This window comes from Colias philodice, chromosome 24 (assembly GCF_061535455.1).
Source record: "Colias philodice isolate Cphi_HAF_F1 chromosome 24, ilColPhil1 Martin Lab GWU primary, whole genome shotgun sequence".
In the NCBI taxonomy this organism is placed as follows: Eukaryota; Metazoa; Arthropoda; class Insecta; order Lepidoptera; family Pieridae; genus Colias; species Colias philodice.
The window spans coordinates 6,494,091-6,508,747 of record NC_143109.1 but is presented as its reverse complement, the minus strand read 5'-3'; the positions used below and the strand labels follow the sequence as shown (position 1 = coordinate 6,508,747).

Here is a 14,657-nt window from a genome sequence, read left to right as displayed (position 1 = left end):
TGCGTGCCGCCGAATGTGTTAGCAACATAAAATCGTACATTGCGTGCCGCGTTACGTGTTAGCAACATAAAACCGTACCTTGCGTGCCGCCGAACGTGTTAGCAACATAAAATCTACCTTGCGTGCCGCGTAACGTGTTAGCAACATAAAATCGTACCTTGCGTGCCGCCGAATGTGTTAGCAACATAAAATCGTACATTGCGTGCCGCGTTACGTGTTAGCAACATAAAATCGTACCTTGCGTGCCGCCGAACGTGTTAGCAACATAAAATCGTACCTTGCGTGCCGCCGAACGTGTAAGCAACATAAAATCGTGCATTGCGTGCCGCGTAACGTGTTAGCAACATAAAATCGTACCTTGCGTGCCGCCGAATGTGTTAGCAACATAAAATCGTACATTGCGTGCCGCGTAACGTGTTAGCAACATAAAATCGTACCTTGCGTGCCGCCGAACGTGTAAGCAACATAAAATCGTACATTGCGTGCCTCGTAACGTGTTAGCAACATAAAATCGTACCTTGCGTGCCGCGTAACGTGTTAGCAACATAAAATCGTACCTTGCGTGCCGCCGAACGTGTTAGCAACATAAAATCGTACCTTGCGTGCCGCCGAACGTGTTAGCAACATAAAATCGTACCTTGCGTGCCGCGTAACGTGTTAGCAACATAAAATCGTACCTTGCGTGCCGCCGAATGTGTTAGCAACATAAAATCGTACATTGCGTGCCGCGTTACGTGTTCGCAACATAAAATCGTACCTTGCGTGCCGCCGAACGTGTTAGCAACATAAAATCGTACCTTGCGTGCCGCCGAACGTGTTAGCAACATAAAATCGTGCATTGCGTGCCGCGTAACGTGTTAGCAACATAAAATCGATCCTTGCGTGCCGCCGAATGTGTTAGCAACATAAAATCGTACCTTGCGTGCCGCCGAACGTGTTAGCAACATAAAATCGTACCTTGCGTGCCGCCGAATGTGTTAGCAACATAAAATCGTACATTGCGTGCCGCGTAACGTGTTAGCAACATAAAATCGTACCTTGCGTGCCGCCGAACGTGTTAGCAACATAAAATCGTACCTTGCGTGCCGCCGAACGTGTTAGCAACATAAAATCGTACCTTGCGTGCCGCGTAACGTGTTAGCAACATAAAATCGTACCTTGCGTGCCGCCGAATGTGTTAGCAACATAAAATCGTACCTTGCGTGCCGCCGAACGTGTTAGCAACATAAAATCGTACCTTGCGTGCCGCCGAATGTGTTAGCAACATAAAATCGTGCATTGCGTGCCGCCGAACGTGTTAGCAACATAAAATCGTATCTTGCGTGCCGCCGAATGTGTTAGCAACATAAAATCGTGCATTGCGTGCCGCCGCACGTGCCAGCAACGCGTACGCATGCGCAGCGTGCAGCTCGTCGCGACAGTGACGTATAATTCTAGCATAAACTCACATAACCACGCAAGTAGGTGCAGTTAACACATTTTGGTCACCATTTTTACACTCCCATATAGCTCCATAGAGCCTCACCTCGGGTTTGCACGCCAGCAGGTCCAAGTACGCCTGGGCAGCGTGGAGCCCGTCGTGCGGGGGTCGCAGTGCTGCGAGACAGCGTCGCAGTGCTGCGAGACAGCGTCTCAGCGCTGCGAGACAGCGTCTCAGCGCTGCGAGACAGCGTCTCAGCGCTGCGAGTCTCGCATCAGCACCACCCGCGAGCTGCGCACCACACGCTGTTTGCTGTGGCCCCGCGCTCTGATTGCCAGCGCCATACTACCGCGGCGGACATCTTCTCGCTGATGCCGTTCATTATGTACTGTAACACGAGCGAGAGTGTTGTGTTGGATAACATAAAAAGTATTCATTCTACACGTAATAATTGTTTAATACAGTTTACATAGACCGTTCATTAAAATTTCATGTAAAATTTAAATGAAGTAAAAACAATAGTATGTTTTGGCTACAGACTTATAATTACGGCAACATCAACAAAAAGAATAAATAAGATACTTAGTTACCGACATAACCATCCCCATGGGTGTGAAAAGCGAATGTAAATGTTATAGTAGTCATTTTAATAGGCAACATATGACAGTTCAACAAAATTCAACAACGTAACCTAGTAACGACGGCATAGAATAATAATATGTTATTTCGTTTTGTTAGAACTGTACATTTGTTTAACTTTTTTCAATAACAATTAAATATTTATAATAATAATGACCGATAACCATTCCAAACATAATAAACAATTACAGATTTAAAGAACTGCCGTCGCTACAATGATGTGTCAATTAACCTTTTACTTTTTAAATAAAAGAGACGTTTCTCGTCACTCGTCACGTTTCGAAATTAATAAATGCGTTGTGTTTATAATAAAAAAGAATTTTATTTATTATTATTATATCTATAAAGTACACCTGAATAAACGCATTTTTTTAAATTATGTACTATACTTGTTTCATTTTGCTCCTTGAATTTACGAAAGAAAATAATATATTACTTGGACAGGGATTTGCTGATGAATTTTACAATTGCCATATGTTTCAAGTCCGTATCGATTAATTCACTTTATTCGATGTTTTAGCAGGTTACCTCTCTACGAAGATAAAATCGATAGAAGTCAAATGTTGCCTATTAAATTGGCTCCACAATAACGTATGGGCGAGTGTAAATGCCATTGTATTGTTATGAGTGAATATAAATTGTATCTGTGAGTTTAATGTGTGTGTGTGTGGATTGGATTTGTGTATGTGTGTTAATGAAAGTTTGGTATATGCAAACTGTGTGTGTCTGTGTATATAATTGGAGTTTGGTGGTTCCAGGTAGCAGAAGCACTCTATGCGTTATGTACGTATATATGTGTGTAAAACTCAAACTATGAGTGGTGTGTATGAAATTTTATTGTACTCACGTGTGTGTGCGTGTGTGTATGTATGAATTTGAAAGTATGAAAGTTTGGTGTTTGGTGCATGTGAATGTTTGTGTGTGTGTTGTGTATTATCTCACAGCAAGACGTTGCGGCTCCAATCTCGCTAAATTCTGACTGCAGACTGGCAGCTAGTCGCGCTGTACCACCCGCTTCACCTTCACCGCCCTTCTGGTCCAAGTAGTGGAAGCATTCGATGCGCATCTGTAATGTTTTTTTTGGAAGATAAATTTCTCTTTTTTTTTTCAAGCATGTATAACTTAAGAAATTTGTTGAAATCCTTTCGTTGTCCTCAGTACAACTCAATTGAAGTGAAACTTGGGCGCGTTGAGAGTAAAGTTTCAAAGTCACAGGAATAAGGCTCGGATAACACTTATTTTTTTAAATCGTAATCAATAATTTCATAACGCGTATTGACATGATCAACACAGGTTACAATTGACATTTTAATGTATTAACATAACACAATATACAGTTACATACAGTAAGGAAACTTCATACAAAACGTTCAAATTGCAAGCAAGCGTGTTTACGAGAATTTAAGGCATAGAAATCTAAATAACAAGACACAGAAGTGCTATAATGTCATAATTCGTATGAAAACCGCTGTCGCCAAAATCAACACATTTAAACCGATAGCTAAACAGTACACACAAGTAAACTATGCCTTTTATTGGACAGCTTGATTTTAGTGAAAACTAACTTAAATATTAAATTAAGCTTTTTAATATGTATCCTAACGCACGAATTTACGGTTTATTTTAGAATAACATCCCTAAGCATATGAGACGTTTTGTTTATTTTTGCTCAAATACGCAAAAATTCGGCTTTTCTACAACAGAGGTTGTCAATTTTCAATAGATATAACTTTGAACATAAACTCATAGAAATAAGGTTGAAATTTGTGTTAAACGTGATAATAAGAATGGTCATGGTCATGTGGCATGGTAACCACCTGAGCGGCGACAATGTCACGCGCGCTTACCACTTCTATTGCCTTGTTATTAATTAGATTTCTATGATTTAGGGGTATTCAGGGGGATCGATAGTAGCGGGTGACACATCCACAGATTTTGAATGATAGATACAAAGATACATAGTATAGAAAAGTGATGTCAATGACTTCACGTTAAATAAATATCGATTGTTTCAGTTTGTAGCCTAACTATATTTTTGGCTTCGGACAATAGATTGTCACAAGTATTCTTTAAAAAAATATTCAATCTACAGTTTTGACTTTCCTACGATTTTATTATATGTACAGATATTAAAATAACCATTACATAAATATGCCTTTATTCGAAAAAAAAATTACAAATTATTTACTGAAAAATACTTTCGTCTACTACGACTAATTCGGAATTTATTAGTAATTTTATAGTGTAAAATATTCTCAATCTTATGAACAGTTTTTTTAAGTAACTGTTTATGTTTAATTCGTTGAAAATTAATTCAGCCACTTTACAGTTTATGTGTTCTCTTAAAGCAGCAACGAAAATGTTATCCATTTTCTCGACATATTACACAAAATCATATGGTGGTATAATTGGTATAGTTGAATTCAAGCAGCCGAATACTGCGCAATTATAGTACGTGGCATTTTTAAAATGATCACCGAAATCAACTTATCTACAAGAACGTGTTCAAATTAAACTGAAATAATATATTTCACCAAAATGTTAAAACATAAATACATAAAAGATAGATATTATAATTATTGTATTTTTATCGATACGTGACGTCACCACTTTGTCAAGCACTAAGCCTGTCAAACTATTTTCTTTTTATTCCTAAAACAAAAAGGTGGAGGTTCTATGCTCGTATAATAATAATTTTAATTTATTTCTGCATATTTTGTGTTTTTTAATTTAATTTAATTTATCGTTTTAAAAATAATTTAGTAGGTATACCTACATACGAGTATTGTAAATTCTGGTTTAAAATAATTATTGAATATATGTATAATACAAATATCAAGTACATATTATAAATAATTTAGGTACAATAACCTTCGGCGTCCATAACAAAACAAGATTTCGAAATATAGAACTGATAAAAACGTAGGTATTTACTTTTACAAGGTGTATTAATTCGGATTGTTTCTTCTTGTAAATTCATATTTAGGCTACACCATTTTTGTATTTTAAGGACGCGTTTACGAATTGACGCGCATCAATTTTAGGTATTGGGTCTTACTACTACACGTGCACGGTTCACACACACAGCGAAATGCGCGAAGCGGCGAAATTATGAGTAAACTAACACGACTTGATAGTTGGGCTTATTTTTATTGCAGTTTTTTTTAACTTTACTTTGATTTGTTTTTAAAAAGTTTGTAACGTTGAATCGTCACAGAAGTAGATACCATTATAGATAATTTCATTGGACAGTGATTGATTGGTAAACAAGTACTTGCCAAAGTGTATTTCGAAGACTGCTACTGGAACTAATAGACGAATAGAGCTAAGTTTACCGAGTTTGGGCTCGTTTTGTTAGTTATGTTGAGACCTTACCTCTGGACTTGATGGAGTGACCTGAAGGTGTACTTCGAAGACTGCTACTAGAACTAATATACCAGCTGAGCTAGGTGTGCCGAGTTTGGGCTCGTTTTGTTAGTATATAATTTTGTTGTGGTATCAAATGCAAGTGGGTTTTCAAAAACTAGAAATAAAATACGTTTATTTGGCACACACATATACTACTGATACGTACTTTCAAATACTTTTTAGGTTCCAATATACTGAAAAGTGAAACATTATTAATCTATAAATATTAAAATCAATGCCACGTTGCGTTGTTATAACTCAAGAACGGGCTCACCTATCCAAACAAAATGTTTAGGCTTTTTCCGGTCTATTTAGTAGATGGTTTATGTGAAGTTTGGTAAGGTATAGTAGGGTAGAATAGGGTAAAGTAGTGTAGAGTAGAGTAGAGTATAGTGTAGGGTAGGGTAGAGTAGGGTAAAAGATAAAAAAATAAATAAAACTCACGAAAAATATATTATTTTTTATTAATTTTTAGTTTTCATTATATTATTATGGCAATGTGTCGAATGTTCCCGTAGTTCTATATTTCTTTTAAGTCTTGGATCGATCAATTCTGGAAGGAGACAGTTCTTATAAAATCTAATTAAATGTGTTATGATTTTATTTGTTGATGGTGGCACAAAACTGCCCAGCACTGTATGGCAGAAGCTGGTAAGGAAGAGAAGAATCATGCTCTATCTATTGGACGCGTAAATGATAATGGAATACCAATGATTCCTGTATCGGGTGATGCATGTTGGTCCAAACGTTCGTATGGAACGAATTACAGTGCGTCTTTTGGAGTTGGTGCTATTGTAGGATTTTTTTCTAAGAAAGTTCTTTTCTACGGAGTAAAAAACAAGACTTATATCATCTGTTCACGAGCACATTCCAAAGAAGTACAACCACCGAAACATAAGTGTTTTAAAATTTTCAAGGGCCTTCTACTGCAATGGAAGCGGCTATAATAACAGAGGGTTTCAAAAAATCTATAGAAAGTCATGGTCTCATTTATAATCAGTATGTAGCTGATGGTGATTCAAGCACATATGCTAATATACGAAATTCTAGGCCATATGAGAATGTGACTGTGGGTAAAGTCGAGTGCAAAAATCATTTGCTCAGAAATTATTGCAAAGGGCTTTTATCAATATCGAGTAACACCATATATCCCATAAGAGCCCGAAAAATATTAAAAGACAATTATTTGCGGATACGATGGGGAGTAGATAGTAGTGTCAAATATTGGGTCAAGCAAAATATTCCATTTTCCGAGAAAATGGAAAATATAAGAAATGATATAACGAATGGTCCTTATCACATTTTCGGGGATCATTCAAAATGCGCATCATATTTCTGTAACGATGAAATAAAGAAACGTACCGAAAATATGGTGCCAGAATTGAAAGCAAATGGAGTGTTCCAAAAAATTGAAGATTTGGCTCATCGTTTGTCGTTCCACGCTTATAGCTTCGTACACAACGAAACAAACAACTTGGTAGAGAGTTTTAACGCCAGAGTAGCTAAATTTGTTGGCGGAAAAAGGGTGAATTTTTCGCAACGGCGATCGTTTGCTGGCCGCTGTGCCGCAGCCGTTATATCGTATAATTCGGGTGCCTTACAGTCAACTGTTCATAAATATATTTTTGGCACTGAAGCAAACCATGAGATAGTCCGATTAGAAAACATTCGTCAAAAATTAAACGTGAAAAAAGAATCAAAAAGAAAAAAGTTATCAAGCCTACCACTAACAAGGACGTTCATTATGGCGAAGAGTGCCTAAAAGTTGACATGGACGATAACCAATATGAAATAGCTAAAAGGGACTTTTTGTTAAGATTAGAAATCACTTCTGAAGAAAAAGACAAGATCGAACAAGACACAATCTTACAAAGTGCTAGTCCTTTATGGTTGGAAACCAGAAGGAAATTGCTTACAGCTTCATGGTTTTCTTCAGTATGTAAACGACGCCCAAGCTCCAATTGTGCACCATTAGTGAAACAAATTTTATATGGAAGAGATTTAAGTAATGTTCCGTCCATCAAACATGGTAAAAATAATGAGTACGCCGCACTACGCGATCTTGAACAAGTGCTGAACACGGAAATTTTGCCGTGCGGTTTGACGATAGACAAAGAAATTTCCTTTCTCGGTCCGGATGGAAAATGTGCACACGGCATAGTGGAAATCAAATGCCCGTCGTCAGCTTATGGAATGGACCCAGAAGAAGCAATACGACAAAAAAAAGTCGACTTTTGGAAATACGCTTCGACTTCGAAACAAATAGTAGTAAACACAAAACATAAATGGTATTTCCAAATTCAAGGTCAGCTAAGAATTACAGGGGAAAAGACTTGTCTTTGCTATTTGGACGGGCCCTGGAAAAATAAAACATGAATTTATAGCCAAAGACGATCAATTCTGGAAGGAGAATATGGAAACACATTTCGCTGACATTGATACAATCGTACTGACATAGGTGGTATATTTACATGACAAAGAACCGTATTTAGCTGGGTAACTCCGGCACCAATAGTCATAATACCGGCCACGATTTCCTCATTCACATCCATTTTATTTTCCGAATATTTGGAAGATTTTAATTAAAACTCTTTGCTGCACATTCGGCACTTCATATGAAAAGTTGAGTTAAGTCCAGTCCTTTTTTCATTTAACATTTCAACGGTACCTAAATTACAATTAAACATGGAACTATGATTACTGATTTCTTGAAGCTGTTCCATAAAATAACCTATTTCTACGACCCTTCTAACTGAAACCTGGAACGGTTCTGTTTCCTCATAGTTCGTGTTCTAAAAACAAAATAGGAAAAAAAATTACTAGTTATTTTACAAATAAAATCAGTCATTTGAAATGCATTATTATAAAGTATAACTTACGTACGACATTTCCAAATTGTTATCATCAGAAGTACTACAACTTTGTTGTTCATATCTTTCCGTATGCCCTTCGGGTGTATCATCATTACTACCTTCATCCTTTTGCCTGTGAAAAAAGATCCTATGACAATAAATGTTCACAAATATGCATGTATTTTTAATAATCATATAAGTACTAACCGATTACTCTTTTCTAAGTTACGTCTACAAGCGTGAACTTTCTTACGCGAGCTTGTCCCGAACGTCTTAGGCCTTGGCATCTAAAACAAAAATTGTGTTATAAGAGCTATAGAATATGTACACACTCTTATCAGCTAGCTTTACTCGTTTATTAGTTCCAGTAGTTTCAACGTAAACATTTAGGTCACTCCATCAAGTCTGGAGGTAAGGTCTCAACATAACTAACAAAACGAGCCCAAACTCGGTAGACCTAGCTCCAACTAGTATAATAGTTCCAGCAGCAGTCTTCGAAGTACACCTGCAGGTCACTCCATCTAGTCCGGAGGTAAGGTCTCAACATAACTAACAAAACGAGACCAATCTCGGTACATCTAGCTCTACTTGTCTATGAGTTCCAGTAGCAGTCTTCGAAGTACATGTCAGGTCCCTCCATCAAGTCAGAAACTAAATATGAAATTTATAATCCCGTATAAAAAACTATAAATAAAATCTTACCTTGGTGCGCCTTGGTTGTCGGTGCAGAATGCGTGAAGTATCAAGTATAATGAGTCAAATATTTTGTATTCGTACAGCGATCTCTTCGTAAACGAGGAGCTGTTTACAAGCGTCGCAGTGTCCACTCACAACGGCGGCCGAGCGCAAACTAAAAAATTCATTACAAATTTTTGTGCAATAATCAAGATAGTGACCAATAAAATAACCCTTATTTCAATGCAATAAGTATCACGCGTTACAGCTAAATATGTGAAAAAATAAGATTTGATTTTAATTTTTTTTTCAGCCTATTTGTAACATTTTGATAGTTTTCTTTTCTACCTTATTGAGTTGAACATGTCTGCTTACTTAAAATATTTTTAAATAATTAAATTTATTTCACTAAATAAAAGACAAATGTTCCTTTATTCAGCACGATATTGTCAATTTTGTGTGAAGAGGCAACGGAAATTATTTTTTACAATATTATAAACCAAAAAAAAAAATTTTCGACTAAAAACTTGCTTCGATTTAAAGATTAAGGAGTAATCTATCTATGGTAATTATTACTTTAATTTGGTTTTGTATTATTTTGCCGCAAAATGTACCTACCGAAAAACTGCTTATTTTTGTCAGATTCGTAAACGCGTCCTTAATAGTTCGGGATACATCGCCCATTTTTGCAAGTGATTACTATCAAGCTAATTTTTCGTGAGTAGCTTTATTTTGATGAGATGCCCAATAATTTCATGTACGAAACTCTCGATTGTGGTAGCTTACAGAGGTAACAAGGATAAAAATTTTTGATTTGACGGTTCTCAAATATTTATTACGCAATTTGTAGGACAATATGTCTGTTGAATAATATAAGTATTAAATAAGTGAAAATAAAAAAATCTGCTGGTTAGTAATCATTTATGATGACTTCGTTATCGATACACATTGGAAAGGGGGACTCTTTGATCAAACCATAGATTTTGTAGGACAAATATTTTTTCGAATAATTTAGATTTTTTAATTATCTTGAGATTGAACACAAAAAAACATTCAGTTAGTAATTAATATTTGAGAACCATCAAATCAAAATATTTTATCCTTGTTTCCTCTGGTAGCTACCACAATCGAGAGTTTTGTACATGAAATTATTGGGCATCTCATCAAAATAAAGCTACTCACGAAAAATTAGCTTGATAGTAATCACTTGCAAAAATGGGCGATGTATCCCGGACTATAACGAGTTTTAATCTCAAAATTACCACAAAATCGACTGTGAAAAAAAAGCAAACAGAAATATACAGGCCGAATTGATAACCTCCTCCTTTATTTTTGAAGTCGGTTAAATATCAAAAAGGTAACAGCCCTATAGCTATAGTTATACAGTGCTAACGTCATAATTTCATCGCAGGGGCATTAGTTTCCTAACTGTATGTACGTATATATATATATATCTGTCAACTGTGAACATAATTCAAATGTTGATTAAGTTAACGATTCTCTTTTATCCATATTTAATTGGTAATTAAAACTTTAATTGGTAAACTTCTAATAATTTAATGTTAATTACAAACCAAACAAATTGTATTGATGGGGAGAACTAAATAAAAAAAACTGACCTCTAGATGCAAGAATAGCAAGCACTTATGGCAAATCTCAGTAAAGATGGCCGCCGCAGTGTTCAAGTCGTTCACAAACTTATCAGTTAATTGCAGATCTGGATTCATAGTGCTCGGACATGGTAGAATGTTAGCGCGTATCCATTCCTGAAAAATAATTGTGTTAATATATATAAATCTCGTGTCACAATGTTTGTCCTCAATGGACTCCTAAACCACTTAACCGATTATAATAAAATTCGCACACCATGTGCAGTTCGATCCAACTTGAGAGATAGGATAGTTTAAACATGTAGGTACCACGGGCGAAGCCCGGGTGGACCAATAGTTGTGTTAATATATTTATGAATATTCATCGTTATTTGGATGTTTAAATTGACAACTATGTTTTGTTTTTCGTTGTGGAACTTGTGCGTGGTCCTTCGAGCCGGATAAAAATAAGTGCAGTCCTTCAAGTCAATTGTGTACATTGTTCTCTTATAAGTAAATATTGGTTTAATTTACAATAGTACGTATTTTATGAGTTAATTTAAATAGGTACGTACCTTTAGACAGTACAAATAAATAACAACAAAATATTTCCCGTTAGGTACCTAAAAAAATAACCTATAAAAAGTTAAAATTATAATGAGTCAAATAATGAATGTTGTTAAAACCGGAAATATATTAATTTAGGCATTTTGCTATTTATTTAAATATACATATGGGTTAAAATGCTTCATATTATATTGGCACTAGCTTTCCGCCCGCGGCTTCGCTCGCATATTCGAAGAAAAATTAGTTCTGTTCCCGTGGGATTTCCGAGATAAAATCTATCCTATGTGTTAATCCAAGTTACCATCTATATGTGTGATAAATTTCATTGTAATCGGTTCAGTAGTATTTGCGTGAAAGAGTAACAAACATACACAAACTTTCGCATTTATAATATTAAATTAAATTAGTAGGATTTGACTTACCATAGTTTCAGCAAGCAAAGGTAGCACTTCTATGGTAGGTAGCTGATGCATGTCGCTGACTATCTCTTTGATAGTAACTTCACCATCACCAAGACTCAAACCGAGGAGTTCAGCTTCACGCTCGTAAGCTGCTTTTAATTCCTACACATTTGATAAAATGGAATTATTTTTAGATTAGCGCGCACAAACATACAGACAAAAAAATATTAACTACAGTTTTGGGTTCAGAAACGATTTTACCATAATACCTGCTAATTTTTTTTAAATATTTTCATTAAACAGACATCACTTTTCTAAAATTTTATTATATTATGTATATGAATATGATATATTGTATTTTAGTACCTATTTACTTGAATTGCCTTGGTGCTTGCATTCATCCATACATAAATAATATGGCTTTAATTCTTCTAAAGTGTCTTTGTGACTAAGCTTTATCTTCTATAATAATACTCAATTAACCAATTATGTTCTCTCCAATGGCTCTCTATGCGTTGTGTGTGTATCCTATCAGGTGCCACAAACTTATTAATAGGATCACTGTGGTTCACACGTTTGTGAATGAAACCATGTTCAGAAAGGCTTGAATATGCTCTCCAATATATATGTCTTATTGAACCTTCCTGAACATGTTTCTTTATAAGTGGCCAATATATCAGCCAATCACTCATTATCGGGACTTCTAGTCTTAAATCATCTTGACCATCCTCTATCATTCCTATGACCCAATGAACTTCTATATTTCGGCCTCTATTATATTTTCCAATGCCAAACTTAGATTCATCTATTTGTACAACTTTGTTTGGTCCACCGATTTTCTCAAGAGGTTTGGTGCTCTAATTCATAAACAACGATCGTCTCTCAGCAGTAATTAAACCAATCTGCTATTGTTTTTGCTGAGAGCACCAGGTCATTATCGGTGGCTAGTTGAATTTGGGTCTGTTCATAAGATAATCCAAGACTATAGGTATACATAATATGCAGCACAAGAGAGATTTTTAGGCGCACATTTTCGAAAAAAGTCCCTTGCGCACGGGCAACAGGTTTTGACCTACAGTTACTTTTACGGCAACGAAACCTTTCGAATTGACCATTAGCTTCCAGACACATAGGGGTTTTGTGAATACGACATTTTTTATCCTTGGAAATCATTCCTCGCTCCTCAGCAGCCTGTAAACATTGTTCTTGAGTTCCAAGTTTACTGTGTATTTTTTTCCAGTTCCACATTGATCTGAAGCAATTAATATTAATTATTACTTTACAATAATTTTTTTCAATACTAGTAATATTGCATTAGCTCTTTGATTTGAGATATGACATGGTTAAATTTTTGAAACATGCTCCCTGAACTTCATTATTTTGAGGTGTCTAATCGGCACCTAAAGGGTAGTAGTTTTGTACTTACGAATAAAATATAATATCACATCCTGGATGCCACTCACTTTTGCAACCACGCACAATATATTTAACAACCATTTTTATTAATTTTGGCTATGTTCTGTGATTTTGGTTCAGAATAATTCCAAAATACAAGAACAAACTCACGAAATGAACATTTAAAAATCCGCCATTGCCCATTGACACATGTAAACATGTTTGACACTTTTTTTTTTAATAATTTATTCATAACCATGGATACAAGTCTTTCAGTTGCAATCTTAAGGGTGCACTCACACACATCAGTCACCGTCAAGTCACCGATGACTGATCGGTGACGGTTTGTGTACGTATCCACAAACACCAGTCACCGTCATGTTGTCCGTCAGTCACGTCGCCGGTTTGACTGAATCATTGAACACATACATCAGGTTAGTCAGTGATTAGACGTGTGTCACGCTAGAGAACATGTAGCAATTATTGACGGTAGCACGACGCTGACTGAACTGAGACGTGACGGCACCGGGTGAGTGCCGAGTGGGGATAAAAGTATGATACATGTATGGAAAGATTATTTGACGTGCCTGACCGGTGACGTCACTGATAGATTTCGTGCCGGCGACTGTCGTGTGGGAACAGAGTCATACTAGAACTATTGATACATATTTTTTTTTAATCCTGTCCGGTGACGTGCCGTGACGGTGACTGATGTGTGTGAGTGCACCCTAAAGATTATTAATTGGCACCCAGAATTGGGGCTACCATGCAACGATTTTCTTAGCCTCAAAGGGAAAAAAATTATGAGCGTGCTTGTTAGGCAGTCTATTTTAAAAGTTGAAAACCTTTGTTATTTCAATGGAAAAGCAAAGCATTTTTTTTAACGGATTTTATTAATGTTTTTTGTCATATAGGCTGTTTTCCAATTACATAATGCGACTCAGTGCCGCACAATGCCGAATTATGCTGATGCTTAATTGGAACGTGAAACGCACCAGCAGGTTGCGCTAAGTTCAGTGTTGAAAAAAAAAATATTCATAGAGTTAGCAATAACCTCATTAATGTGTAAATAAAGTGGCATACATAATAATTGGTTCAAAAATATTTACGGTTATTTCAAGTAATTTGGATTTTGATTATTTCATTAACATTTTTTTTCAATGTTTGTACCTTCATCCATACTTATATTTATTTTTTTAACACAATTTGAATTAACTTTGATTATTTCGAAAAAACTACAATGAAACGAAAGCTTTAAAATTTTTTTCAACAATTAATAATTACTAACGATAAATCGATTGCACGCATCAATTCACGCGCATTACTTTTTCTAGTGCTCGATTGTGCGTAGCGTTGCTGTAGTTGGAACATTCAACGTTAAGCATTATGCCGCATAATGCGCTCTAGTGCTGTAATTGGAAAACGGGGATAGACTACTAGCTTTCCGCCCGCGGCTTCGCCCGCGTTTTCAAAGGAAAACCCGCATAGTTCCTGTTCCCGTGGTATTTCCGGAATAAAACCTATCCTATGTGTTAATCCAAGTTACCCTCTATATGTGTGCTAAATTTCATTGTAATCGATTCAGAAGTTTTTACGTGAAAGAGTAACAAACATCCATACATCCATACAAACTTTCGCCTTTATAATAGTATTAAGATATTAAGATTATGACACTCGATTTTTTAATGAACGTCAATAGGGGAAAAATTTA

At 36.0% G+C, this 14,657-nt stretch overlaps 1 protein-coding gene and 2 pseudogenes across 2 annotated transcripts; 1 reads left to right on the top strand and 2 right to left on the bottom strand.

Moving 5' to 3' along the window:
• Positions 1-1,524: 1,524 nt before the first annotated feature.
• LOC149477770 (exocyst complex component 4-like) lies at positions 1,525-11,952 on the bottom strand. The gene is made up of 5 exons (XM_089710481.1): positions 11,926-11,952; positions 11,573-11,713; positions 10,614-10,760; positions 3,002-3,125; positions 1,525-1,808 (listed from the first exon to the last, which is right to left on the bottom strand). Exons 1-5 carry the CDS (start codon positions 11,950-11,952, stop codon positions 1,675-1,677), a joined length of 573 nt encoding a protein of 190 aa, XP_089566607.1. The 3' UTR covers positions 1,525-1,674.
• Positions 6,069-8,248, top strand: LOC149477771 (uncharacterized; annotated as a pseudogene).
• On the bottom strand, positions 11,613-13,145 carry LOC149477769 (uncharacterized; annotated as a pseudogene). The gene is made up of 3 exons (XR_016317556.1): positions 12,978-13,145; positions 11,918-12,803; positions 11,613-11,713 (listed from the first exon to the last, which is right to left on the bottom strand). The product of XR_016317556.1 is annotated as an uncharacterized LOC149477769 (transcript).
• Between the last annotated feature and the right edge of the window lie 1,512 nt (positions 13,146-14,657).